Source organism: Vanrija pseudolonga, chromosome 5 (assembly GCF_020906515.1).
Source record: "Vanrija pseudolonga chromosome 5, complete sequence".
Taxonomy (NCBI): Eukaryota; Fungi; Basidiomycota; class Tremellomycetes; order Trichosporonales; family Trichosporonaceae; genus Vanrija; species Vanrija pseudolonga.
In genome coordinates this window covers 1,640,061-1,666,653 of record NC_085853.1, presented here as the reverse complement: position 1 = coordinate 1,666,653, position 26,593 = coordinate 1,640,061, and the positions used below count along the sequence as shown (strand labels likewise).

The window sequence follows — 26,593 nt, the reverse complement described above, 5'->3', positions numbered from 1 at the left end:
ACCAGAGCCCATGTGGCAATTGGCACTTTGGCGCGACAATGGCAGCTTACGACACGGGTCGTAAGGCAATAATAATAATACTCGCAAGCCATCGTCGTCGTGGAGCGCTCGTCGTTGTCGCGTTGCGTTGCCACCACATACAAACGAGGCCTGCTGCCCATCGTTACGGCTAATTTGGGTGCTCGAATTCTCAATCCATCGGAATGTCGTCAGCTGCAGGATCGACGCCGCTAGCGCCGTCGTGACGACTCTTTGCGCTTATCGCACCCTCTCGTGTGACCACCTTTCGGGTCGGTCCCGAGGACTGTGACGAGTGTGGAGCTACGTTGTTTACGACTGCATCCTTGTTGCATGAAAAGTGTGGCGGTGTTGTGGCAGTGTTCATGGCTGCTGTTGTGTGGCTGCAAGTCGGGGTTGGGTCAACTCAAGACATCTTGTATAGCCAGCCCTGCGTTCGCCACTGGTCATTGGCAAAGGCGACACTTTGTGGCACCAAGTCCCCTTCCCTACACAGTACACATCGTGCATCTGGATATATATTATACATGTACGAGGGGATTCTACTTCTCGTATCGCACGAAAGGGTGTCGTCACACGGAGATCAGGCGGGGCTATTGAGGGCAGGAATTGATGCGTGTATAAGCAGCAGAAACGCCCTTGCTATCGGAGATTAATGGCCACAGTGGGGGTGGGTAGGGGTGGTGGGGAGTAGGGAGGAGCGAAGGGCGCACATATTTCGTGGAACGAGTGTGTGGTGGTGCTGTTGTGTTGTTGGTAGTGTTTACACGAAAGAGGAACCGTTCACGGTTGCCTCTGTCAGGGCCTGGCCGGCAGAAGGTACAGTCGCTCCAGACGACGTAAACGCCGGTCTGGGAGTGATCGCATTACCGTCCAGCGGAAGCACGGCTTGATAGTGCGCCGAGGCAGTATCAATAGCAAGATTGGGGTTTGGGTGTCCGTGGTGGCTCGAAGTGGCTTCAAGCGGTGTAGAGCTAAACAGGGTCGACGAGCTGGTCGACGACGGCTTCGACGGCGTCCGTGCGCCGCGGACAATGGGACTGGAGCGTGAAAAGGCGGCCCGCCGCAGACACGCGATGGAGACATAGTCGTCAATCCATGTTTTGATGAGTTGGAACCAGCCAAACGCTGGGTCAGAGCGGAGGGTCTGCACAGGTTAGAAACTGTCCAACAGGGGCTTTTTTTTGCCACTTACTAAGAGACGCATGACTTGGGAGCTGATATATGCGGTGCGGGGAATAAGGGAAAGAATCGAACGCCTGCCAGTGGTCGTCGATTCGGCCCGAGCGAGGGCAGTGTCAACACAGAATGCAAGCTGATCGACGGGGTTGGCGGCCATATCCATTCCAACATCGTTCAGCCAGTTGCCAAACGAGTTGAGAATCGGACCTAAGATGCCGGCGTCGGCTTTGCCAAAAGAAAGTGAGCATTGACGAACAATGAACTCGGTATCGAACATGCCCCACGAACCACGCATGGCAGCGAGCTGGTCGCCGTCCGCAAGAATAGGTGTGATTGCGGTGGTAATTTGGTGAAGATCAAGGAAACGAGCGATGAGGTTTGCAGTGTGGCCAGCGAGTTTGACAGCCGGGCCCGACACGTCCTCAGAAACACCACCCAAAGCATCGGCGGTCACTTTCTCCAAGTTTGCGGCGAGGAGACCAAGCGAAGAATGGGCAATGGAGGTGAGGGGTTGAAGAATCTTGTCCACAAAAGAAAGAATAAAATGCTTAAAAATATCAGCGCTGCTTCTCTCAAAGCTGGCCAAACTCACATCGAATGAAAGAGCCATCCCCTCGACAATCATGCCAGCCAGTGGCTGCTGGGAGCACAGTTGGAGCGTTTCAGAGGTCAGAGACTCCCAAAAGCTGCGGTACTGGCTTTCTGTCAGATTAGAACGTTTCCGCGGGTTGGCACTCACGTTTGCCTCAAAGGCATCAAAATCCGAGTCAATCACGCAGCGTGAAAGGAGTTCTTGCTGAGATACGAAGCGCCCATAGAACTGCGATACAGCGGGGTCTGCACCGGCTGGCACTGCCGGAAAGGGAGGGAAAGGACGGTCGAGAGCTGACAGGCCGAGGCCAGCTGTCCCGGTACCCGCGTGCACGCCAGTGGGCGTGGACGCGTCCTGGGGCCCGAGGTAGGCCGGCCTGGCCGACCTGAGGATTCCCGAATCATCTGGCGCCGAGTGTGCGCGAGCGCCACCGGCGCCTAGGTGCCTCGCGCGGACAAAAGGGTGCACAGATGCAACCGAGTACTGCATGCTGCGATGTGTCAGCATGGTCAAAAATAGATAAAAAAAACTCACCCCTCAGACAAGTCAGCCAAATCGTCCTCATCATCCTCGTCGGTGTCATCGTCGGTGAGTATTTCTTGTTGATCACCGTGATCGTCGATCAAGTCACCGTCCTGAGGAGCGATGTGGAGCTGGCCGCTCGAGTCGCCGTAGGCGTTGAGCCGGTGGGCTTCTGTCGAGATTGCAGGGCGTAGGGACACGTAATGGTACTTGCTGCGGGATGTTAGTGCGCCGCCTTGAGGAACACCCTAGACAAACCTGTTCCCGCGAACGCCCAAGCGACGCGTCCTAATCCCCTGGAACGTTGAGCGGACGACCTTGCCAAAGGAAGCCGAGTTGATAGGGCGCAGGCCAAAGTCGTTGCAGGACATGGTGTACGAGTGATACAGGCCCTGGCGAGGAACGGTAAAGCCGTTGACAGGCGTGTAACAGAGTTTGAGCCTGGAATTTCAGTGTCAGCGTTGCCCCTTGTTCCAGCCCTTCTTCTCCCCCTATCGGGACGTTCCTGATTATCGCACTGGTGGGGGAGAAGCACCCAGCACTCACCATCGCTTCGCCCAAACGGCACGGGCCTTTCCGTGCTGACAAGGGCTGAGAGAACGGACCTGCTCAGCCTTGTTGGAGAGGTCGGTGCGAACGGCAGTCTCGCGCTCTGCAGCATGGCCGCTGACCTCGAGCTCGGTCTCCAAAAAGTCGAGGCTGTTGGAAATCTTGCCCAAGGAGAATGACCGGGCCCGCGATCTGCCAGAGTGGTGGACGTTCGACGGGATCTCAAAGGGGGTGGAAGAAGATCTGTGGCGCGGGTCAGTCTCTGTCACAGGCCGGGGTGTGCCTCATCCCCCCTTGTCACCCGAATCACGCGGTCACGCACCGTCGATGCTCCAAAGTCATCTGACCCATGTCGCCCGCGATCAAGCTGGTCGAGTTGGACCACGAGGTGCCATAGCCGCTCGTGTTGCTCGCCGAGCTGTAGATGGACATGAGCTCCTCGTCCATGTCCGACTTGACAGAGAGCGAGTTGGAGCGTGACGACATGTGGTAGGGGGCCGAGCGCGATGCGCTGCGGTGGCGATCGTGACCCATCTTGCCTGAGACGGGCATCTGCTGGGCCTGTTGGGGTGATCAGCGCCACGATCTTTTCGTGTCTGTCACGGGGGACTCAAGTCACGCGCATGATTGAACACTCACCGGAAGGACTGCCATAAGTGGTGCCACAGGGGAGCGACCGATGAGGCCAGGCGGCATGGTGTTGACGAGCGAGTGTGGGGGCATACCCATCCCGATCGGAACACCCATACCAGGCGGCATGGGGACGCCAGGAGGGATCATCTGCGGGGGAGGGCCGTAGGCGAATGGCTTGCCGCCATCATGGAACATTGGCCCAGGCGAGTAGTCTCCTGGTGGCAAACCTGGCATGTACATGCCGGGTGGGGGGATCGGGTCTCCCTGGCTGGCCAGAGAGAACGAAGTAGAAGAGGAAGCAAGCGATGGGAGGGACGCAGTGGAGAATGAGTGGCTGTGACCACTACCGTGGTGGTGGTGATGGTGGTGGTGGCTGGGATGGTGGCTGCCATCCGGACTAATCTGGCCCGGGCCGTGGGGGCCCAAAGGGAGGTCACCGAGAGGAGGCGGGCCAGCTCCTGTAGGCATACCGCTCGTGTTGGGACGCGAGAGATCGAGGCCGGTTGCAAACGAGTGCTCGCTGCCTGCTGGGGAGAAGCCGTGTGGCAGGCCTGCCGACTCAAAGGCGTTCAAGAAGCCGGCGGTAGCCTCCACCTGGCCAGGTTGGTAATCACCCGGGGCCGATGGCATGGGCGGTGTCTCTCCAAAGTCCGCCATCATGGAAGATGATGCGGGGTGTGTAGGATATGCAAGAAGAGAGGCTGCGATGTTGAAGAGGTGGTATACAGCACGCCGCACAGCAAGTTGCGTGTGCGGTGGCCGAGTAGGGATACGCTAGAGGGGGGTGGTGGAGTGTGAGGAGAGAGAGTTGTCGATTCGTGGTGCAGAGAGGGGTTCAGGAGGTGAATTGGGCTGGCTTCTCTCCCTCTTTCAAGGCGTATGTTCAGTGTGCAATCGATGGGTGTGTGTGTGTCACTTGCTAGCGACCGCTGGTCGCTCGGAGTGTTTCTAGAGACGACGACGAAAGAAGCAAAGCACAGATGCCTAGGAACGGGCCACAAGGTCGAACGAAGGGGGGGCGCGACACAAAGTCCAAAGTGGCGGGCCGTGTGTGATTGGCGGTGGTGACGACGACGACCGAGATCAAGGCGATGAAGAAGAAGAAGACGACGACGACCGAGGACGATCAAGTCGGAGGGGCGTCGGCGGGTTGTTGGAGAAAGTGTGTGTGTGGTGTGTGGGGAAGAGGGAGGGGGAAGGCGAGATGGTCGGGGTGACACTTTGTAAGAGAGGCCCAGGTGTGCGATGGCGAGGTAGTCACAGGCGTGGGCAAAGTGTTGGTTTGCTTTGGAAGCGCAAGGGGGAGAACACCACGTCGGTTGGGGCAAAAGGGCCGGGATTCTGCTGGGCCGTTTGAAGAGAGCACCACCAGTGTTTGGTATTGCATTATCGCGAGAGAGAGAGAGGAATGAATTACACGTTGCGTTAGCCCTGCTTTGGGCGAGACGCTCGACAGGTTCGACAGGCGTTGCCGGCTCAGGCACCCACCTGAGAAGAAGGGGTCGTGTTAGTGTTGGAAGGGGGGTGACAGAAGGAGGACGAGGAGGATGAGGAGGACGAGGAGGAGGAGCGCAGAGGACGATCTGTCCGAGGTTCGAGGCCGAGGTTGGCGGCGGCACGAGTGCACTGCCGCACGGAGGAGCGTCCGAGGCCGACGGGGCCGGCGGGGAAAGGTGCGGCTTGGCTGAGAGGGGGCTGTTTGTGGTTTGTCAGGTGGACGAGGGCGAGGGGAGGTGGAAACAGGGGGGGCGGTGGAAGGGGGCGGTGGGTTGCGGGTGTGGGCTGGGCTGGGTGAGGGTGGGGGAGGAGGAGCCGAAGGCGAGAGAGGTGAGACGAGAGGTGAGGCGAGCGAGCGAGCGAGCGAGCCAGGCAATAGAGTTAGGCTGGGGGTGCCGAGGTGATACGTGAGACGGCACAACGGCACGTGGATAAGAGGGGAAGAGGAGTTGTCTGGACTTTGGTCAGGTCTCTTGTCGATTCCTTGGGCTCGTGGCCCAGGGACAGAGGGAGGTGGGGGCTGGGTGCGGGGGAGGAAGAGGAGATGATGGAGGGCACGGCACGGCGGCGACGGCGGCAGCGACGACGGAGGCGGTAGCAGTATAGCAGCAGCGGCACCCGAGACTTGTGACTTGGCTCTGTGGGTTTTACTTTGGCAGGACAGGGCCAGGGGGTGGGGTAGTCTGTTTTGACGTTTGACGAGAGAACATGGGGCGGCATGGAGCGGCGACGACGAGGGCGAGGGCGGCAGCAGCGCGGCGGCTCGCCACGGCCGGCACGGCACGGGGCAGGCAGGGCCGAGGGGGGGTGGTAAGAGGGAGGGGAAGGCAAGGGCAAACAAGCTCTGCGTTGGTCGGTCGGTCGCGCGGAGGATTGTAGGCATACCCCTTGTCCACCCGGTCCGGGTTATGTCAAGCCGTCCAAAGTGTGCCTTGCGTTGGGCTGGACTTGTCCTCGTACTTTACACAACTGACTCGTGTCAACAAGCGAGTAAATGTGGTGCCTTGTTTATTTGGGCACGTCTGCTGGTCTGGCCGCAGCCAAAGTGTGCACAAGTGTGACGATGGATGGCAGGAGAGGGGAGGCGGGCGCTTAGCGGCGGCAGCAGCTCTGCGACAGAGGCAGGCTCCTGTTGCTCCTTCTCCTCGTGCTGATGCGGCGGTCTGCGGGCAGCGGCGTCTCACGAGTGCAGCCTGATTCCCTGCAGATTTCTTGTGGGATTGGGACCAGACCGTCGTATCCGTTATGCCCAGCCAGAGCAACAACAAGTGGGGGGGGGGATTGGGTGGCATGATACAGGGTCAGGGGCACAGACACAGGAAAGGGTTTTGGAATTATGGTGCGGCGTCCAGGAAACAAGAACGGCATGGCACACGGCACAAGGGCAGAGGTGGTGGCGGCAGATGGTGGCACAAAGAGAGTGGACGGCCGGCAGAGGACTGCAAAGTCGACGTCGCATCGCTCACCCTTGCTCGGAGAGTTTTTCTTGCTATGGGTACCTGACCGACGTGCGACCCGGAAAAAAGCACATGCATCAAGCCACAGGACGAAGAAACACAAGCTGAGACGTGAGACACAGGAATGAGCAACAGAGGTGAGAAACAGGCTCTCCGTCGCGACAACAACAACAATAACAACAACAACAACAACAAAGAAGAGTGGAAGCAGCAACGGGTGCCGGCTCCACCCCAGCCTCTCCCAAGCGACCATCCTCCAATCCCGGGAACTTTGTACCCCCTCCTCGCAGCGCACGCAGCTCAGCCCAGGAGCCCACCAGCCCACCAGCCCAAGCCAAACATGCTCTGCGCCAGGGCCAAGCGTCAGGGCCCATCGGCCATTCGAAACACCACTTGGATGGCTGCTGCCGGAATGGCGCACACAATGAATGAATGACGATCCCTCGCATGACGTTGCAAGGCTGTCTCAGTCTGTCACTCGGCCCCCTCTCGCTCCATGACTCTGGCCTAGGCTAGGCTATGCGCTGGCATTGGTGCAGGTGCTGGTGCTGGCTGCAAGCAAGCAAGCAAGTGCATGCAGTAATGGGGTAGTGTCCGTTCCACACTGTCGGTGAGCTAGCTGGAGAGGCACTGGCCGGCGTGGAACGTGAGGATGTGACGGGCGGGCATCGGCAGTGGTGGTGGCGGTGGTGTGCATGGCTGGCGCATGGCGCCTAGTCTCCCTCCCCCACCCCACTCACATTGTCAACATTCACAAACGGCGCTTACGGCAGGTGAAGGGGTATGAAATTGAGCTGGCACGCAGCCCTGCATCGAGACTTGACGTTATGTTATGCAGGGCCGCGAGCCGATCCGAGAATGACGCTGGGGTGGAGGGGGAGGGCGAGAGGGGGGTGGTGGGTGGGTGGGCTTGGGTAATCCGAGTTTCGCCTGGGGCTGGTGCTGGCACTCGTGCCATTGCCCCTGCAGCAGCAGCACCAAACTAGTCACATCCCACAAATCCCAGGTATCGTTCCAATCGACGAGGATGGTGGGCAGGAGGGATGCCAGCACGCCGCAGCGGCCTAGTGGCCAGATCCACAGGACGTAGACTTCAAGCCACCGCCAACAAACAGTGCGCGCCGACGGAGAATATGGCCGACTGGTTGGCTGGCTGGCTGGCTGGCCGGCGGCCCACCTGCCACACCACCCAGCCCAGGGTACACACGACGCCCCCGAGGCCTTGTTTCGGCCCAGCGCAATCTCCCCTGCACATGTTGCAGGCTGCAGCTGGCGCTCGTTGGTCCAGACCAGCCGGAAGCTACTAAAAAAAGACGCTGCTGGTGCAAGCTGCATGCAGCAGAAGCGCAGAAGCAATGCAACAAGGCGGTGGAATGCGGCGTGGCGTCGTGCCGCCGCCTAGCGGCCGCATTCCACGCACATAGCATACTGTAGTGTACATGGCGTGGCGCCGCCGGTGCGGGGGTATGTCGGTCCGGCAAGCGGCATGATCGACTCCGGGGCTTGCGGCGGCGCGGCGAGTAGTGTACAGCAGCGGCGAGCAACACCCGGCCGATGCGGAGCGGAGGTGGTGGCGTGGGCGAGCCCAGGCCAGGCCACTGCTCATCGAACGCTACTAGGCCGTCAGCGGTGCTGCAGCCGTGTAGCGCTGCACCGAGGTTGTGCCGGGCACAGTCAGCCAGCGAGGCAGCCAGTCAGCTAGCCTGGCTGGCTATTGCCTGCATGCTGCTGCCAAACCAGCAACCACACCCACCCCTCCAGGCAGGCATCAGGGCCCGGCCACCCACCGGGCCACGCACCGGGCCACGCACCCGGCCAGGCAACCCGAAACAAAACACGCCGCGGCCCGTGTGCCGTCCTCACCGATGCTGTCATGTGCCAGGGGCAGGCCCGGCCAGTCGTACACCGCCCCGCTCGGCCGGCCGTGCCCAGCAAGGTTTGCTTTGCGGCTTTTCAGCTCGCCACGAACCACGAACCAGCCCACCACTGCCGTCAGAAGAGTTTGGGCTAGTGTGGCTAGTGTGTGCCGCCCGTGGCCGTGGAGCTGCAGCTGCAGCATAATCTGAAACACTGACACACCCAGCTCCTAGGAACCCACTGGGACGAGCAAGCGAGCAAGCAAGTGCACACACACACACACACACACATCGGTAAACAGTCAGCCAGAGCCAGCTCTGACACACGACCCCGGACGGCCCAGACACACACGCTCCACTGATCGGCTTGCACCCCGCTCTCGACCCACTCTCGTCCTCCTCGGCACCGTCACCGTCGCTGTCATCCCAAGACCCGTCGGCACATGTCAAACAGAGGCCATCATCCATCGGGGCAACGAGCATGACGTAGCGTCGTCGCTGCCTCTGCCTCTCTTCGTGTCGCACACCGACACTAGCACCACCCCCAGCCGATTGTTTCAATTCAACACGGACAAGTCTTGTCCACACTCTATCTCCGCGCCGCCACAGTGGCGCATGATGCGCCTCAACGCCACTCCACGGCCGTGCCACCTGCGCCAGCGCCAGCGCATTGTCAGTGCCGACATCAGACCTGCGCACTACATTTGTGCATATCGGTGCTTCCGACGCTATCACAAGTGGGCACAACGGCCCGAGGTGGCGCGCACACGACATGCATGGGTTCATGTAGAGACAAACGCCGGCTTAGGCCGCGACAGCGGCGGTCTTCTCGACGAGAGCCTGTACGCACATCTGTCAGCAATCGCCCTAAATCACACGGGGGTGGCACTTGAAACGGGCATGCCGTCAAGGCCCGCACACATCGGTGACTCACCGTGAGCTTGGCCGGAACGGCACCGGTAAGCTGGTCAATGACCTCGCCGTCCTTGAAGGCCTTGAAAGTAGGCATGGCCTTGATGCCCTGCTCCTGGGCAATCTCCTAGGGCGGCTTGTCAGCAAAGCCAAAACCAAAACACGTCGACAACAACAACAACAACAACAACCGCGATGTCGTGACACTGTGGGAAGAGGCATGGAAGGCACTGCGCAGACGACTGGTAGCTTTTTCCTCCAACAAAGGAACCGCGAGAACTTGAGAACACATATCGCAGTGGGCCGGGGGTGTGGCGCCACTGGCCGCTGGCTAATTGCCGTGCCCACCCCGCTATCGCGAAGGCTGGCGAAGCTTAAATCAGGCATTGGCGCCAAACAAAACGGCCAGCGTCATATGACTCCACCCAAAAGTCTAGACGTTCCCCGACAACAGTGCCGAGGCACGACTCCCGGGAATAAGGAACGGTCTGGGGACCGTACCTGGTGGGGTGGGTCCTGGTGTTCTCGTCACTCATCACACACTAGCCACCAGAGCTAGCGGTGCTGCCATAGCCGAGGAGTGATGATCAACGCAACAAGGCGACAGCATCGGAACAGAACAAACCGAGAGCACGTAGCCCGGTATGTCCGGCCCCGGCCGGGACGACGAGGTGGGCCATATCGAACGTCTTTCCCCAAACCTTGAACCCAGTCGAAGAGCGCGAAGAGAGCGAAGAGCGACAGCCCTCCACGTGTCGGTGTTATCTGCCGCGCGCGACTTGGACACAAGTGGCAACAACGACGACACGCCCGACACGGTTTGGGTGTTTGGGTAGTCACGCCAGTGTAGGCATGCTGTCACCCCCTCCTGTCGTCTCGACGCCCGTCACTTGGACGAGTGCAAGCGTGATTGGAATGTGTGGGGAACGTGTTTGATGTGTTGAGGCCGGCGGAAGTGATAGCGGACATCGACGCGTCATGAGAATCAGGTGCAGCCGTAGCCGTCGTCGCGTTCGCCACTGGCGTCCCCAGGGCCAAACGCGTCTCAGTGACAAGTGTCACGCCGTGACGGTTTCGACCACACACCAGGCTAGGATGTGAAGGCACCACAGCACCAACAGGTCACACACCCACACAAGCCACGACCAACAACAGTTTGAGTTGCAGGCCAGCGTTTCAGTCTCTGCGAAACGAGGTGCCAACGGCATCGCGTTTCAGGCAGGAAGGTGTGGAGTGGCCTGGGCCCAGCGTTGCGATCACGAGCTAGGCCGTGACGCCATGGACGCGGCGGACGTTGGGGAGGGGTGTGATGAGGAGAGTGTGATGAGGAGAACCGAGCACGAGACTGGAGAAACAGTGATGGGAGACGAGTAGGGCGACCTTCACACAGGGGGTGATAGCTTGTTCGTCTGTCTCCTTCACACCGCGGGGTGACGGCTCGACCGTCTGGTGCACCGCCACCGCCAGCACCGACCAACACCAAGGTGGGCAGCAGGAATGCAGGCCAGCCACACCCCAGCGACACCCATGAAGCTGGTTTGGGCATGCCGCTCGGCGTCGCTCGGCGCTGGTGCGCAGTCGGTTCGAGATACCAAGAGCGCCAGGTGACCGAGATGCCGGGTGTGCCGGGGCTAGGAGACCCAGTGGTGGGCGACCTCGAGTCAATGCCCCAAGCCATGCCGGATGACGACCAGCCATCGCGTTCCAGCGTTCCCCCCACTCGAGTGCGACGCCGCGAGCCGAGCGAAGAAGCTTGATTGCCCATCACCGTCGCCGAGCGACATAGGCACTGGGTGTGTGCGTGCTCTGCTCTGCTCGGCGAGCGCTAGCGCCGCCCAGCCCTAGCACCGTGCACGTCGTCGCCATCTCCCGGCGGCAAGTGCGCGCCGAGCAGGAACCAGTCTTCAACCGCAGGCTGTCGAGGCACTGGGGTGGGTGGGTGCTCTGCTCGGCGAGTGCCAGCGCCCAGCCTTAGCCCCGTGCGCGTCGTCGCCATCTCCCGGCGGCAAGTGCGCGCCGAGCAGGAACCAGTCTCCAACCGCAGACCGTTGCCGAAGTGGCAGAGGCAGGCAGATCGAGAGCGGGCCGTCCTTCTTCCAGCCTCGTCCAAGCGGCAAGGCAGGTCAAGGCGCGTCGTCCCCGTCCCTTCGGCGCGTCGTCTTCCTTTCTTCGCGCCGTCGTCATTCCTCGCACCGCGTCGAAGCGGAGGCTAGACCTCGGTCCTGCCTAAGCCAAGCCAACCATGGGCCATCTCGCCACCCCTTCCTTCCGCAGTGCCATCCCCAGTACCGTTCATTCCCAGTCACAGTGTCACGACACACCCAGACACACGCCCACTCACAGGCTGCTCCTCAATGTCGACCTTGACAAACTTGACGCCGGGGAACTTCTCCTCGAGCTTGTTGAAGTGGGGCGAGATGAGCTTGCACGGGCCGCACCAGGTGGCCCAGAAGTCGACAACGACGGGCTCGGGGCCGGCGATCTGGGCAAGGTGAGCACGTTTACGACGGTACGGACGGCACCGGGCAACATCGGCTGCCCCCGCCCACCACACTCACAAGCGCCTTGAACTCCTCGACGGACTCGATAGCCTTGACCATTTTGTCTATTAGGTTGGGGTGTAGGGTGTTAGGGCTAGGAAGGGGCGGATTAGTACAGGATACAACGGTGTGATTGATGCTGTGGAGGAGAAAATGACAGCGGCGGGCCCGCTTTATACGCCTGCGATAAAAGGTGACGTCGCGCTCGCCACCACTGCGGGTGCCGCGGAAGATGCCAGCGATGCTTGCTGTGCTGTAGGCTGACTCACTGTTTGTGTAGGTAGTGTTTAGAACAAGATGACTGCAAATGGTGTTGATGCTCGACCAGTGTAGTCAGCGCGCGGAGTGTGACCGAGTGGTGCACGCGGCTGTGTCAGCGGCGGCGCGTTTGCACCCTTCGGCAATAAAATGCCAACACGTCACGTCATAGACCCGCACTGCACATTTAGACCCGAAGTGGCACCACCACTGGCACTGCCATGCGGCTGCTCTTCAACCTTTTACATTCAAGACTCCTGCTATCTCTCCCATTTTGCTCGCCAAATAAAACAACCTATTCGCGCTATCATCATGCGACCCCATCTAATGCGATCATACAACCAGCGCTACTGGCGTTTTAGAGCTTGGGGGGAGCAGGGGTGAACTGGACGCCCTTCTCGATCGAGGGGCCGAGCTCCTTGACGGCAGCGGCGAGGAGGGTCTTCTCCTGGTCGTCAATGTTGCCGATGGGGAGGATGTTCTGGACACCGTCACGCTAAGGGGGGTTAGAATGGACTCGCTAAGCCAGGCATTAACACTCACGCCGAGCTCAACGTTGACCGAGAAGTAGGCGAGGTCGGAGCCGATCTCCTTCTGGACGCCCTTGCCACCGGGGGCGGCCTCGAGGTCGATGTACGACTGGACAACAGTGGTCTTGCCGGCGAAGGCAGCCTGGATGACGAGGTTGGCGAAGTGGGCGCCGGCCTGGGCCATCGAGAGGGTAGCCGAGCCACCACCGTTCTTGGCCTCGACGACCTCGTCACCGCCGAACTGGATGCGCTTGATGAGGGCGTCGCGCTTGGCCTGGTCGTTGAGGATGGCAGCGGGCTGATACGTGAGCTAATGTTCAGACATCCGACAGCACTACGTACGATCTGGGGCTCCGACTGGGTGAGGAGGGGGAGGATGGTGGCACCCGAGTGGCCGCCGACAACGGGGACGTTGTACTTGGGGGCGTCGAGGGGCTTGCCAACGACCGACGAGACGAAGGTGGCGGCACGGACGACGTCAAGGGTGGTGACACCGAAGAGGCTGGAGAGGGAGTCAGCCACGGTCCTTGCGGAGATCGGAAGGCGGTCGGAAGCGCACAAGCCATGTGCGTTCCGATTCCATCACCCGATGGTGGGGTTCAGCGCGCCCAGACTCACCGCTTGGGGTCGTAAGCACCCGACTTCTTGAGGACCTCGGCAAAGACGGGGACGGTCGAGTTGACGGGGTTCGAGATGACGAGGATGAAGGCCTTGGGGGCAGCGTTGGCGATGGCCTGGGCAAGGGTAGCGCAGATGCCGGCGTTGACCTGTAGGGGTCAGCACGTGTGCGGCTTGCGGGGTCCCAGGGAACCCGGCTGTTCTACTCACCCTCTGTTGAATGCAAACAGCAGCAGATACGGCGTTAGTAAAATGTTACGGGATATTCAGTCAAGGTCTAGGACGCACGAAGAGGTCGTCACGGCTGTGGACAGGTTAGCTCGTCATTCCGAGTGATCAGAGACAAGGGTGGGCTACGTACGTCATACCAGGCTTGCGGGGGACACCGGCGGGGATGACAACAATGTCGGCACCCTTGAGAGCCTCCTCGGCACCGTTGTTCTCGGGGAGGAAGCCCTTGACCTGGGCGGGGGTGTTGATGTGCGAGAGGTCAACAGCGACCTGTGGGGTTGGGTCAGTGCGATGTTCGGTTGGTGCTCCTTGACGTGGGCAAGGTGCGAGGTCCGTTCGCCGGAGCTCCGATGCGACTTACACCAGGCGAGTTGACGACATCGTAGAGCGAGAGCTCAGTGATGAGGGGGTTGAGCTTGAGGAGCAGCGAGAGAGGCTGACCGATACCACCTGGGGGGGTGTCAGTCAAAAGGTCTTCGGAACTGCGCATATAGACTGACCGGCAGCACCAGCAACGACAGCCTTGACCACTAAGGCGAATGTCAGTTTGTGGATGCACAAATCGTGTGTAGTACACACTGTTTGGTTATGTGTTTGGGGGGTTTTGGGAGTGAAGGAAGAAGAGTAAGAGGTTGGATGGAGGGAAGAGAGGGAAGGTTGAGAGAGGATGGGATAAGAAGGCAATGGAACGGGGAGACGCTGGACGCACCAGGGGGGGGGGGGGGTTGGTGGGTGGGAACTAGCTTGGGGGGACATGGCGTGCGGGTGGGTTGTGTCCGGCGTCACCCCTGGTACGTTGGCGTGTCTGGCTGGCTGCCGGTCCGACACGGCGTACGACCGGTCAGTTCATCCCGACGCGCGCCAGCCAGGCAGCAAGCAGAGACAGCAGCCAGCACTACGACGCCGTCCCCACCAAGTAGCATTCAGGGGTCACCGCGACCAGTGCCGCCTCCACTGCGAATAACAAACGACGCAACACGCGCAATATCGAACATTGAACCCTGCCCCAACGGCAACAAGACAACCGGTAGGGGAGGGGGGAGTGACATGGCAGGTATAATGACGTGGAATATCCCACGTGGCTTTACGGAACAAGTTGGCGTTATCACCCGGCAGGCAGGGACGAGATAATATCTGGGCATTCAAAAGTTGGGAGGAAGGGAGATTGGGGGACAAGACTAGGTGCAACAACTCCCATCACACAACAACAGCCACCATGGACTCGTACCAGACCCCCCTCTCTTCGTGAGCATGCTCAGGAATGCAGCATGAACACCCACTGACCCACTAGGCGCTATGCGTCCAAGGAGATGTCCAAGCTCTTCTCCAACGCCGTTAGTTGCTTCCATCGCCTGCGTTGAGACCCCAACTGACCCCACCTCCAGACCCGCTTCGGCACCTGGCGCAAGCTCTGGCTCAACCTTGCCATTGCTGAGAAGGTGGGTAGAACGCCAGTTTTTACGCACGACTAACCCGGTACAGGAGCTCGGCCTCCCCATCTCGGACGAGGCCATTGAGCAGATGAAGGCTCACCTCGACCTCGACGAGGCCCAGATGAAGGTCGCTGCCGAGGAGGAGAAGAAGCGCCGCCGTGAGTTCAGCCCGCAAAGACCAAGGCTGATGCCCAGACGACGTTATGGCCCACGTCCACACCTTTGGCACCGTCGCCCCCGCCGCTGCCGGTATCATCCAGTAAGTAGACTAGGACGCACGTTCCGAGACCACCCGCTAACCCCCGCCAGCCTCGGTGCCACCTCGTGCTACGTTACCGACAACGCCGACCTCATCTTCCTCCGTGACGGTCTCGACATTCTCATCCCCAAGCTCGCCGTCGTCATCTCGCGTCTCTCGGCCTTTGCCAAGCAGTACCGTGACCTCCCGACGCTCGGCTTCACCCACTTCCAGCCCGCCCAGCTGACGACTGTCGGCAAGCGCGCGACCCTCTGGATCCAGGAGCTCCTCTGGGACCTGCGCAACCTCGAGCGCGCGCGCAACGACCTCGGCTTCCGCGGCGTCAAGGGCACCACCGGCACCCAGGGCTCGTTCCTCCAGCTCTTTGACGGCGACCACGAGAAGGTCAAGGCCCTCGACAAGCGCGTCACCGAGCTCTTTGGCTTCCCCTACGCCTACCCCGTCACTGGTCAGACCTACTCGCGCAAGATTGACGCCGACGTCCTCGCGCCCCTCGCCTCGTTCGGTGCTTCCATCCACAAGATGGCCACCGACATCCGTCTCCTCGCCAACCTCAAGGAGGTCGAGGAGCCCTTCGAGAAGGACCAGATCGGCTCGTCGGCCATGGCCTACAAGCGCAACCCCATGCGCTCGGAGCGTGCCTGCTCGCTTGCGCGCCACCTGTTCGCCATCTACCAGAACACTCTGATGACCTCGTCGGTTCAGTGGTTTGAGCGTACCCTCGACGACTCGGCCAACCGCCGCGTCACCCTCCCCGAGGCGTTCCTCACTGCCGACATCCTCCTCACCACCATGCAGAACATCACCGAGGGCCTCGTCGTCTACCCCAAGGTTATCCGCCGCAGGATCAACCAGGAGCTCCCCTTCATGGCCACCGAGAACATCATCATGGCCATTGTCAAGGCCGGCGGTGACCGCCAGGAGTGCCACGAGAAGATCCGTGTCCTCTCGCACCAGGCCGGTGCCGTCGTCAAGGAGCAGGGCGGTGACAACGACCTTATCGAGCGCGTCAAGAAGGACGACTACTTCAAGCCCATCTGGGGCCAGCTCGACACCCTCCTCGACCCCTCGACCTTTGTCGGCCGTGCCCCTGAGCAGGTCGACGAGTTCATCGCCGAGTGGGTTGAGCCCGCCCTCAAGCCTTACGCCGAGGCCCTCAAGAACGTCAAGGCTGCCGAGCTTTCGGTTTAAGCATTGCCGTGTTTTTGTTGTTTAGCATAATCATAGAAAAATCTGCCGCTACATCAGCAGCAAGGTGGTTCAACCACACGGGTTTACAAAGTGTCCGATGCATCTGCTCTACACTGGAATACAAGGATGAAGTGGGGGTATATTGACGCTTAGATACCACCGCCCTTGCTGAGGACCTGCTGGATATCGGAGCCTGTGAGGGGACAGGTGATGGTCTGTGACGACCCGACGTTGGGTTTGATGCTGACGCCTAGGATCTTGAGCCACAGGCGGATCGTGTAGTCGATCGTGATGCTGCCCTGCGTGGTGCCACACTTTGCGTTCAGGTCGTTGATAATGAGCTGGTTCGGGTCCTGAGCGAGCGAGTAGTTGATCTGGAGCGGGAAGGGGAACGTCGATTGCGTGTAGCCGCGGAAGTTGGTCTTGGAGACTGCACCAGAGCCGAACTGGCCGTTCGGCACGCCGGGGTAGCGGATGTCGACGTTGATCTCCTTGAAGTCGGCGTTGAACCAGTTGGGGTTGTTGACCGTCACCAAGAGCGTGATGTTGGCCTGGAACTGGCCCTGCTTGACCGACACCTTGTTGGTGTCGACCTGGAAGTTCTGCACGACGACCGACGGGGGACGGATGTACTGCGGTGTGTGTTAGCGGGCAGTACGGGCGTGGCCGGGGGGCGTGGCGTCATGTCATGCGCCGGCGCCCTACAACTCACGAGAAGGATGGTCAGCACAATGCTGATAATGATGAGCACTGCGACGACGATGCAGCAGAAGATGAGACGGCCAGTGCTGCGAACGCCACCACCCTGCGCGTCGCGTCAGCCGTCGTCGTTCTGTTGTCCGCCGTCTCTCGACTCCATCCTCCGCCGCTACGCACCCTAGTCCACTGCTTGCCGCGCTCGTCCTTGCGCCACATGCGGAGGATGCCCGTCGAGCGCGGCGGCGGGCCCATGGCGGCAAAGCTCGAGGTGGGCTGTCCGAGGCCCATACGACCGGGGCGCTCACGCTCGCCTGGCCCGAGCTCGCCGAGCGCGTGCACGCCGTCCAGGTCGGGCTTGCTCTCATTGTTCTTCTCGTAGCTGCTCGGCGTGGTCGACGTGTACGAGTTGTACTGCGCGCTGTACTCGTACCCCGCGTCAGGGTGCGCCGAGCCGTCGTACCCGTGCTGCTGCTGCTGCTGGTGATGGGCGGGCGCCGCGCCAGGCGGCATGTTGGTGGGCGCCAGGTACTCTGACCCGCCGTTCTGGTAGGGGTCTTTGTAGTTGGACATTGTGTGTGAGGCGGAGGAGTGTGGGATGAGATGAGATGAGAGGATGTGATGGAGGGTGTTGGGTGTCGCCGTTCTCGTCGCGCACTACGACCAGTCCATGCGGTGCAACTCGCAGCCTACGTAGAGCGAAAACAGTGCAGCCAGCCTAGAGTGGCTGTGAAACGCGACCGACGTGACGTGATACCGCCACGTGTTCAAAATGCCACGACATACCGGAGCCCCACTGGCGATCCTCCCCCCTTGGTCACTCGACTTTGTCCGCAATGTCTGCTTTGGCTCGTCTCTACATCGCATCACTCCACCACGGCAACGGCGCCATGCCCGATATCAAGGACTGGCTCCGGGCCGCGGCGAGCAGTAAGCCTATCCCACTACTCAAGCCCACTGACGCCCCAGCGCTCGCCCCGGGCGAGGTAGTCAAGCCCGAGAGCCTCAACTTTCTCGACGCAATGAACGCGCTCGAGATGATGGACCCCGCGATGGACTGGGGCGTCAACATCTCCCCCAAGGGAAGCTTTGATCCCGCGGCCCTCGTCAAGCCGCAGCAGCTCTGCTGGATAATGGACGAGATGAGCGCGCGCGAGCTCGCATGGCACCGCGGCGGGACGCTAGCACAGACAGTGTACACCAGCCTGCACTACCACAACACGCTGCTCGTCTCGCCGCGCGTCGAGCGCACGCATCCTGATTTCCCTGCGCTCGAGGCGTGCACCGCCGCCCTGCGCGCCTGGGTTCTCGGCTACGCCAAGAGCATCGAGGTCGCCTACCATGCCTTGCTGGACGCGAACGGCGCCGCTCGGGACGGCGAGGACGTGTGGCTCGACGCGTACGGCATCCCGATTGAGACGACCGAGACGGCCGACGAGGTGGCCACGTATCTTGAGAACGAGACAGCGTGGCTTGCTGCCGATGCCGGGAGGGCAAGTGATCCATGGTGGGCCAACGTGCTTTTGCGGCTGCGTTTCCGTGCAGTGAGTCGAGCTGCTATTTGGCAAATCTGCCTGCTGACGACACCCCAGCAATGGCTCGATGCGCTCCGCCACCGCCCGAGCCAGCTCGACCTCAACGGCCTGCGCCTGTCGACCGAGGCCGTCCCGTCCGCCTTTGACGCCGTGACCCCGTTTCTGCGGCAGAACATGCCGCTGCCGGTTGTCACGCCGCCGGGCCACGAGGCGACGTGGGCTGCGTTCATCGCGGCCGCTGACGACCTGGTGCGCATGGTCCAGATGAGCGGCAACGCGCTCGATGAGCTCGAGGAGTCACTCGTTGGCGTGCAGCTGCGGCCCATGCTCCCGATCGTGCGCGCAATCTACAAGGTGCGTACCCGATGCGTCGCAGCCACTGACGCCAGACCGAGCTCTGCGAGATGCCATCCCGCGCGCGCCTGATCGACGAGTGGCTCCAGAACGCCACCGGCCTCCCACCAGCAATCCTCCAGCGCATCGACATGCACATCACGGGCCCGAACGACCGGCGCTCGTTCGCCCTCTGGCGCGACATCATCAGCGGGGTATGTGCCCCCCCTTTGTCCCCACTAACCCCAGACCCTCGTCCAGACACTGCAAGTGCCGCTGATGAACCCCACGCGCCAGCGCAGGGCGTACATGCACCTCGCGCGCGGGTGGACCGACCAGGCGAGCGCAGCGGCCAGGCTCGCGCACTACCCCGACATGGAGCGCCTCGTGCCCGCGCTCCATGGGCGCTCGCTCGACTGCGAGCTGCACGCCAGCCTGCTGGCGTTCGATCTCGGCCTCGTCGCCGACAACGAGCAGCGCGCAGCGTGGTGGTGGATCCTGGCTATTACGCGGGCGCGCGCGCGCCTCGGGCTCGTGGGGACGTGGGAGGCGCGCTGGGCCCAGGCCTGGGGTGCTGTCGCTGCGGCGCTGCTTCTGGTGAGTTCAGGACTCGGGGATATCGGCTCATCCCCAGCTCTACACGGTCATTCCCCTCGCTTCGGACGACAAGACATCCCGACCGCACTTCACACTGCGGCACAAGATTGCACTGCGTGCCCGCGCAGCCTTCGTCCCCCCGTCAGCCGATGAGTGGGAGCGTACCCGCGCAGGTCTGGACGCGGCGGTTGCAAAAGACGCCGCTGCGGCGCTCGACCTCGCGCTCAACTGGCTCGACGCAGCAACCGAGCACTTTAGAGACCTTGGAGTCGACACGCATGTGCCCGTTGGCGGGATCCTGCTTGACTTGTCTCGCCTGGTGCAGGCCGTCTCTGGCGGTGGCGAGCTAGGCTGGGAACGCCGGTTATCCCGCGTGCCTCTCCTCGTTGCGCACACTTTATAATACTGCTAGTAATACATCATGTAACAATGCTACCATCTATGCGGGGTGGGCGGCGTTCGCAGCCGCCTCTTCCTCGTCAAGCTCCTCACTCGTGCTACCGTTCGACGCCTCCTCCTCCTCCTCCACGGCCGCCTCAACGACCACACCCTCCCCCTCAGCCACCTTGCGCGCTTCCCAGACGTTCCACTCTGGGTGGGCCTTGAGGCGCACCTCAAGCTCGTCCATGAACGCCTTGCCCTGCCCCAGCTCGAACCCGTACTTGTCCACGACGTCCTGTGCGCTCTTGGCCCGCGACATGACCTCGCTGGCCTCCTTCCTCTCCTGCTTGCTCAGCGTCGAGATGGGCGCAGGGCTAGGCTTGAACTGCATGAGCAGGAACTTGGTGTTGCCCCAGGGGTTGGCAGTGTACTCGGCAATGTTGAGCAGCTGCGGGATGATCACCTTGATGGCGCACTCTGGCCCCGAGGGCTGGAACACGCTCGGGTTCTTCTCCGCGCTGCGGGCCAGCATGACCGACGTCGCGCCAGTCGTGCTTCGGATCTTGTCCCAGTTGGCCCAGCCCTCACCGTCGCCATTGCAGATAACTGGGAGGTTGCGGCGGGCGCCGAGCTTGACAATGTCCCCGAGACGGTCCCACATCGCCACCGTGTTGGGACGCATCGAACGGGTGCGGCAGTGCACCGTGAGGTTGGAGACGCCAGTTCGCAGGATCTTGGCCGCAAGGAGGAGAGTAGGCTCCTGCTCGGGCAGCATGCGGATCTTGGCGCTGACCGGGAGGTTGATGTTACGGAGGAGCGCACGGAGAATGTCGAGGAGGAGATCTGGCGTAGACAGCAGACCGGCGCCCATGCCCGAGTGCGTCGAGAACGGCTTGGGGCAACCGCAGTTGAGGTCGACACCAGCGACGTCCTGCTCGACGACCTTGGCTGCCTCCACCGCGAGCTCGGGGTTGGCCGAGCCGATCTGGAAGATGAGGAAGGGCTTCTCGATCGGGTGGGTGGTGAAGATTGGGCCCTGGCCCTTGGAGTAGGTGATGACACCCGTGACGGCTAGAAGTCAGCAACGGTCGAAGCGACGTACTCACGATCAACGGTCCTCGTTGCGCCGATAATAGCCTTGTCGACAATCTCGGGCGACCACACCAGTCCAGCGCCATAGTACAGCGACAGCAGACGCGTCGGCAGTGTGCCAGTGCGCACCATGGGCGCGAGGACCAGCTTGTCGCGGTAGTTGAGCTCGTAGGGGTAGGTCCGCGGGATCTCGATGGGGAGGGCCATCTCCACCTCGGTGCGGCGCACAATCTCCTCTGTCGTGAGGCCGGGAAACGAGGGCGGGATGGGTCCGTCGGTCGACTTGCCCTTGGCCTTGGGTGCAGCAGCGGCAGCGGCGGCAGCGGCGGCAGCAGCAACGTCCGCGACAACACCCTCAACCTTGGCCTTCTTGGCCGGCCGCTCGCCCGAAGGCGACGGCGACCGCCCAACGGCGACGGGCATGGTGGCCTTTGGGGTGAGGAAGAGCGACGAGAGGCGGGACGAGAGCCTGGAGACGAGCGATTCGACCCGCAAGGGCATGAAGCGTGCGCGATTTGAGGTTTGTCAGGTGGCAAAAGGATCGAGATGCAACATTTTGTTAGTAAGGGCAAGGCGGAAAACGTGCAAACCACGCGACTCGGTCATTGCCGAATGCCCCGCACGGCTTGTCCGAACCCCCACAGTCCCTGGCTGACGAGCCTTGGCTCGATGGCCGATGGGCTCGGCGACGACGCAAACGTCAAACGACACATCGCACAGGTTGCAATGGACACGTCGCGGTACACAGAATGGTGAGCGCAGCGTCAGTCGTGGAGAGACCACTGACAGGCAGACACCCCGCGCACCGCAGCCACCACGGCTCTCCCCGCTCCCAGTCGAGCTCGTCTCCATCATCCTGGACAATCTGCCCCGAGGCCGCGACTTGGCGACGTGCCTGCGGGTCAACTCATTCTTCTTCACCGTGGCCTCGGCACATGTCTACTGTCATGTCAGGCTGTTCCAGCACGGCGTGTGGAAACTGGACCTGTTCAGCGTCCAACCGCACGTCTGCCGCTCTGGGATTGAGCATCCGACAGCTGCGCTCGCGTCCCGGCCATCACTGCAGAACAGCGTGCACCTCGTTGACGTGTTCGAGCACTCGACAGACGACTGTGCGGCTATCCGCCTCGACCCGATACATGTCGATACCCTCCGCGTCAACCTGCGCCAGCACAAGAGCCGCGCAGTGCTGCACACCGACCTGTGGGGACAGGAGGGTTGCCGTGCGCTCGCCCCTATCCGCGCCAAGAAGATTATTGTCCGCGGGCCGTTGGTCCTGCGAGATGGGGTGATCATTTCGCACGATCTCGCGCCCGAGGCACTGGACGCAGCGGAGCAGGTCACCATCGTCGCGACGGAAGCCTTCTCGGCCATCTCGGACCGATGGTTCGAGCCACTTGGCCGCAGTGAGCTGCTGCGCCGCGAGTCGAGTGCGCAGAACGTCACCTTTGTGTTCTGGACACGGAAACCCGAAGAAAGGTGGTACCCGAACCAACCGTTCACGTACGACCACTACCTGAGTCCGCACTGGGCTGGACGGTTCCTCAAGTATGTCGCGCATGCTCTGGTGGAGACCTGGCCGACGGGGTGCGGTGTGACGATTGTGAACGCCGGGAACATCAATGGACTGGACCTCGGCTTGGAGAACGAGCCAGGTTACGAGGCGGTACAGGCGCACCTTGGGACCCGACTGCGCGAGGAAATTCAGCGTGCGACAGAGTTTGGCGACGAGGAAGACGCCGGCAAGCGATTGGAAGGGCGGGTCAAGTGGCTCACCATGCGCGAGTACCTGTCTACGCCTGGTTGGGCTGGCGATTTCGGCGACGACGAGGTCGAGCCGTGGTTGAAGAGGTTTGAGGGGAACAAGGGAGGGTGTGTGGTGAACGGGGATCGTGCAGAGTAAAGGGGACGGAGATGTGGTGAGTGGTGGTTGAGTGTTGGCAGACGACGCGACTGTCTTTTCACCTCGCATTCATCTCACCACCCAACTCTTCATCTTCCGTTCCCGCAGTCTCCTGTCCATCTCTTCCACCACCCCCTCCCCCCTCCCACGATGGCAACGCTCACCGAAGCGCACCAGCTTGTAAGCACCCTCCTTACCACCCTCTCCTGACGACAGCAATCCAGGCGACACCGCAACCGGCGCCGCACGATGGAGTGGGCCGCCGCACAGCCTGCGCCGCGCCGCTTCCTCCTGGAAACGCACCTCGTCTTGCGCATCTTCGAGTCCCTCCCCCCGCGCGACCTCGTGTCCTGCATGCGTGTCAACACGGCGTTCTACACGTTCGCTGTGCGCGCGCTCCACCGGCACGTCGTGCTGAGCGAGGTCGGGCCGTGGCCGCGCTTCTGCGATACCCCGCCCGATCTCCCCCCGCCGAACTTGTACAGCGAGTTTGGGACTCTCGCCGCGCGCAGGGGGAGCGACGACACGGTCGCCTCTGAAACACCCACCGTCGTGCGCCGCTCCCAAGTACGCTTCGCTAGTATGTCACTTCCTCGCGTCGCGAGCACGCCGTCGCCCCGCGTCGCTAGCGACTCTGCGCCGCGCACCTCCAACCTCTCGATCCCTCCGCCCGTCGACCCCATCCTCCACCGCTCCTGGCTGGCCAAGTTCGTTCGCGAACTCGACATCTACCCGCACACGATCGCCAAGTGCACCACGTTCCCGCCCATGGACAATGTCGAGCTGGTGCGCATCCGCCTCAACCTGTACAAGTCGCGGACCGGCCACGCGTGGACGTTTCACACTGATGCTGCCCATGCCGGGGGAGAAACTCCGCAGCGCCAGCGCCGCCCATCGCTTGAGGTCCTCCCAGAGTGCCGCGCGCTCGCTCATCTGCGCCCGACCCGCGTAGTGGTCCTCGGCGCGCCAGCCATCTACGCCGCCACACCGGTCACCTGCCTCCCGTACACCCTCCTCGCGGCGGTTGATACCTACACGCTGGCACTCGGCCCCGACCCCGACCTCGTCACCTGCGCCCGCTCGTCCGACATCCCGCGCTGCCGTGCACGCGCGATCATGGCTGACGTCCATGCCGCTGCGAGCGCGAGGAACGTCACCGTCATCTTCTGGACTGCGGGACCGGGTATCCCCTGGACGGCCGGCTACCGCTCCAAGCCGAGCACCGAGTTCCGCGGGTCGTGGGTCGCACGCCTGTTCCTCGACCTGGCGGACATGCTCCTCCACACACCGCTGAGCTGCATCGTGACATTTGTGAACACGGGCGCGATCGACCTCGAATCGGCCAACCTGTTCCATGGCGACGAAGCGAGAGTCGAGCGGCGCGTCGAAGGCTTCTTCCGCGCCGAGATGACGCGGTTCTGCGTCGAGAGCCTGGGGTTGGGCCATGCTGGTGCGATGGCGCAGGGCAACCGCTTCCACTTTGTGTTGATGGAGGCATACCTTGCCAGTGGCGAGTGGGCGGGGCAGTTGGACGCCGAGTCGGTGGAGAAGTGGTGGCGTGGGGCAGCCTGAGTGGTTGTGGCGGGGGTCGTCGCCGACTGGTGTTGTTGTGCGTGTGTTTGCGGCGCCCTGCCGCCGTCGCCTGTTGTCCCAGTAACCTGTTACCAATCCTGCATAGTCCCTGTACACTGCTTGCATGCATGCGAAAGAAACTACCTAGTGAACACCGTTGGTGGCAGCGGTGTGGGCGCCATTGACCCCGTTGACGCCGTTGAGCTTCTTGACCTTGACCTCGTCCTCAACCTCGACCTCACCCGCCGACCCGAGCCCCCTCGAGACGGTAAAGAACGAGCTGTATGGCACGAGCTCAGCCTGGGGGTTGAGCGTGAGTCCCCATCCGGGCTCGTCGCTGAGATCAATCCGCCCGTTGAGTGGCAGGACCTCGTTGGTGAACAGGTTGCCAAAGCTGGGGTGGATGCTCTCTCCGTCGGGCGAGTTGGCAATGTACTCGCAAAAGTCCGAGTTGGGGAAGCTCATGATCGCCTGGAACGAGTACGGGCCGCTGCCGTGCGGCACAACGGGGATATCGTACGCCGCGGCCATGTTGGCGACCTTGATTAGCTCGGTCAGGCCGCCGAGCCACATGACGTCGGGCTGGAGGATAGCCACGGCGCGCTTCTCGATGAGCTTGCGGAAGCCGTACTTGGAGTACTCGTGCTCGCCAGTCGTGAACTTGATGTGCGGGAGGGCCTTGTGGAGCTCGGCGTGCCCGTCAAAGTCGTCGGGGTGGAGGCACTCCTCCCACCAGTTGATGTCGACGCCTGCCTTCTCGACGGCGCGCACCAGCTCGATGGTGTACGGCACGTCGAGGGACATGTAGCAGTCGACCATGAGCGGGTAGTCTGCCCCGCCTTGCGCCTTGCACTCGGCGAGGAAGGCCACGTTCTTGCGGATGCCCTCGGCGCCATCTGCCGGCCCGTGAGGCAGCGGCACTTTCGCGCCCCAGAAGCCCAGCTTCTTGGCCACGGCGGGCTTGGGTCCAGTCAAGTACAGCGGGATGTCGCGCTTCGTGCGGCCGCCGATCATCTTGTAGATTGGCTCTTGGCGGATCTTGCCGATGAGGTCCCAGATGGCGAGGTCGACGACGGAGAGGGCGGCGAGGGGGAGGCCTACACGAGCACGCGAGCGTCAGCGAGCGTGCGGGGGTGGAGCTGGTGTCGAACGACGGGGTAGGCGCTGGTCTCACTGCCACTCCGACCCCCAGCCTCCCTCGCCACCTTCGGTGGCTCGGCTCGGCGCACTCACCCTTCCGCCCGTAGAACATGGACGCGCGGAACATCATATCCCACATCTTGTTGGTATCCCGCGGGTCCTGGCCCACAACAAACCGCTTAAAGTGCTCCTCGATAAGCCAGCAGGCCGGCGGGCCGCCGAAACCCGTCGCGTAGCCGACCGTCCCGTCGTCGGCAGTCACAACAACAAAAATCGAGCCGAGGACGCCGATGCCCCACGATGTGCGGGAGGAGCGGTACTCGTCGTACTTGTGCATCGGGCACGAGATGTTGCCCTGCACGACTGGGGGTCAGGTCAGTTACTGGCCCAGGGACCGAGGGGAGCCGCGCGACCCACTCCAGTGCTCGGACGCTTGGCGGTGGTAGTCGCCGCCCGAGCCGTGCGCCGACGGGATGAAGGTCTCGAGCTTTGCCTGGGCGTCGGGGTCAGCGCCGCGGGCGAGGACAGGTTGGGGGCTTACGATCTTGGGCCAGGTCTTGGGCATTGTGCTATGTGTCTTGTGTGGGTGGGTCGCATCGTACACTGCTGCGCGAGGTATATGTATGCGCGCGGTGGTGGACGACAAGTGACCGGTACACCCCGGGACGACATTACGCCGGGTGCCACTTCGGCGGGTTGATCCCCCGCGGGCGAGGGGGGGCGGCGGGCGTCGGTGGCCGACGACGACGAGCACGTCTCGACCCCGCCAATGCCGTGTGCACTGGGCGCCGCTTTGTCGGGTGCGTCGTGTCGTATCGTGTGCTCTGCGAGTGCGAGTGAGGGTCTATCAACGCGCACGAGATGTTGTCGGCTTGGTTGCGCTTGGCGCCCCACGGCACAATCTTGTACCGCCAGCAGCGGCCCGATAGCCGGTGCTCCTCCCCACCTCGACCCTCCTCCACTCGAGCGAGACTCAACATGTCAAGTGTCACCTGCCTCGCCGCCAGTGCTTGCTTCTCCTCGTCATCTCCGCAACCAGTCGTGCTTTGACCACCCCTCCCCCTCC

General features: G+C 62.0%; 10 protein-coding genes across 10 annotated transcripts; 4 read left to right on the top strand and 6 right to left on the bottom strand.

Moving 5' to 3' along the window:
• Positions 1 to 781: 781 nt before the first annotated feature.
• daf-19 (RFX-like transcription factor daf-19) lies at positions 782 to 4,153 on the bottom strand (the record flags this gene model as incomplete). The annotated part of the gene is made up of 9 exons (XM_062773854.1): positions 782 to 1,165; positions 1,214 to 1,747; positions 1,793 to 1,894; positions 1,940 to 2,282; positions 2,327 to 2,527; positions 2,573 to 2,755; positions 2,861 to 3,106; positions 3,186 to 3,424; positions 3,503 to 4,153. 9 exons carry the CDS (start codon positions 4,151 to 4,153, stop codon positions 782 to 784), a joined length of 2,883 nt encoding a protein of 960 aa, XP_062629838.1.
• Positions 4,154 to 8,996: 4,843 nt separating this feature from the next.
• Positions 8,997 to 12,120, bottom strand: THIO (Thioredoxin). Its single transcript, XM_062773853.1, has 5 exons — positions 12,028 to 12,120; positions 11,777 to 11,852; positions 11,560 to 11,700; positions 9,241 to 9,345; positions 8,997 to 9,146 (listed from the first exon to the last, which is right to left on the bottom strand). Exons 2-5 carry the CDS (start codon positions 11,816 to 11,818, stop codon positions 9,111 to 9,113), a joined length of 324 nt encoding a protein of 107 aa, XP_062629837.1. The 5' UTR covers positions 11,819 to 11,852; positions 12,028 to 12,120; the 3' UTR covers positions 8,997 to 9,110.
• Positions 12,121 to 12,244: 124 nt separating this feature from the next.
• MDH1_1 (Malate dehydrogenase, cytoplasmic) lies at positions 12,245 to 14,079 on the bottom strand. The gene is made up of 9 exons (XM_062773852.1): positions 13,975 to 14,079; positions 13,896 to 13,925; positions 13,757 to 13,845; positions 13,526 to 13,665; positions 13,453 to 13,468; positions 13,165 to 13,313; positions 12,889 to 13,048; positions 12,560 to 12,844; positions 12,245 to 12,512 (listed from the first exon to the last, which is right to left on the bottom strand). Coding segments are annotated over exons 1-9 (1,008 nt in total). The 5' UTR covers positions 13,976 to 14,079; the 3' UTR covers positions 12,245 to 12,374.
• Positions 14,080 to 14,611: 532 nt separating this feature from the next.
• Positions 14,612 to 16,278, top strand: ADE13 (Adenylosuccinate lyase; the record flags this gene model as incomplete). Its single annotated transcript, XM_062773851.1, has 6 exons — positions 14,612 to 14,640; positions 14,687 to 14,729; positions 14,781 to 14,834; positions 14,878 to 14,986; positions 15,024 to 15,087; positions 15,138 to 16,278. The coding sequence occupies 6 exons, from the start codon at positions 14,612 to 14,614 to the stop codon at positions 16,276 to 16,278; spliced, it is 1,440 nt and encodes a 479-aa protein (XP_062629835.1).
• Positions 16,279 to 16,427: 149 nt separating this feature from the next.
• LOC62_05G007328 (uncharacterized protein) lies at positions 16,428 to 17,547 on the bottom strand (the record flags this gene model as incomplete). Its single annotated transcript, XM_062773850.1, has 3 exons — positions 16,428 to 16,910; positions 16,991 to 17,083; positions 17,155 to 17,547. The coding sequence occupies 3 exons, from the start codon at positions 17,545 to 17,547 to the stop codon at positions 16,428 to 16,430; spliced, it is 969 nt and encodes a 322-aa protein (XP_062629834.1).
• Positions 17,548 to 17,853: 306 nt separating this feature from the next.
• NAA35 (N-alpha-acetyltransferase 35, NatC auxiliary subunit) lies at positions 17,854 to 19,842 on the top strand (the record flags this gene model as incomplete). The annotated part of the gene is made up of 6 exons (XM_062773849.1): positions 17,854 to 17,904; positions 17,944 to 18,518; positions 18,567 to 18,863; positions 18,899 to 19,057; positions 19,092 to 19,439; positions 19,477 to 19,842. The coding sequence occupies exons 1-6, from the start codon at positions 17,865 to 17,867 to the stop codon at positions 19,840 to 19,842; spliced, it is 1,785 nt and encodes a 594-aa protein (XP_062629833.1). The 5' UTR covers positions 17,854 to 17,864.
• dus2 (tRNA-dihydrouridine(20) synthase [NAD(P)+]) lies at positions 19,842 to 21,436 on the bottom strand. The gene is made up of 2 exons (XM_062773848.1): positions 20,927 to 21,436; positions 19,842 to 20,891 (listed from the first exon to the last, which is right to left on the bottom strand). Exons 1-2 carry the CDS (start codon positions 21,411 to 21,413, stop codon positions 19,879 to 19,881), a joined length of 1,500 nt encoding a protein of 499 aa, XP_062629832.1. The 5' UTR covers positions 21,414 to 21,436; the 3' UTR covers positions 19,842 to 19,878.
• Positions 21,437 to 21,588: 152 nt separating this feature from the next.
• On the top strand, positions 21,589 to 22,815 carry LOC62_05G007325 (uncharacterized protein; the record flags this gene model as incomplete). Its single annotated transcript, XM_062773847.1, has 2 exons — positions 21,589 to 21,664; positions 21,749 to 22,815. 2 exons carry the CDS (start codon positions 21,589 to 21,591, stop codon positions 22,813 to 22,815), a joined length of 1,143 nt encoding a protein of 380 aa, XP_062629831.1.
• A 249-nt stretch (positions 22,816 to 23,064) lies between these two features.
• Positions 23,065 to 24,387, top strand: LOC62_05G007324 (uncharacterized protein; the record flags this gene model as incomplete). The annotated part of the gene is made up of 1 exon (XM_062773846.1): positions 23,065 to 24,387. The coding sequence occupies one exon, from the start codon at positions 23,065 to 23,067 to the stop codon at positions 24,385 to 24,387; it is 1,323 nt and encodes a 440-aa protein (XP_062629830.1).
• Positions 24,388 to 24,531: 144 nt separating this feature from the next.
• Positions 24,532 to 26,092, bottom strand: rhmD (L-rhamnonate dehydratase; the record flags this gene model as incomplete). The annotated part of the gene is made up of 3 exons (XM_062773845.1): positions 24,532 to 25,484; positions 25,621 to 25,890; positions 25,945 to 26,092. The coding sequence occupies 3 exons, from the start codon at positions 26,090 to 26,092 to the stop codon at positions 24,532 to 24,534; spliced, it is 1,371 nt and encodes a 456-aa protein (XP_062629829.1).
• Positions 26,093 to 26,593: the final 501 nt, after the last annotated feature.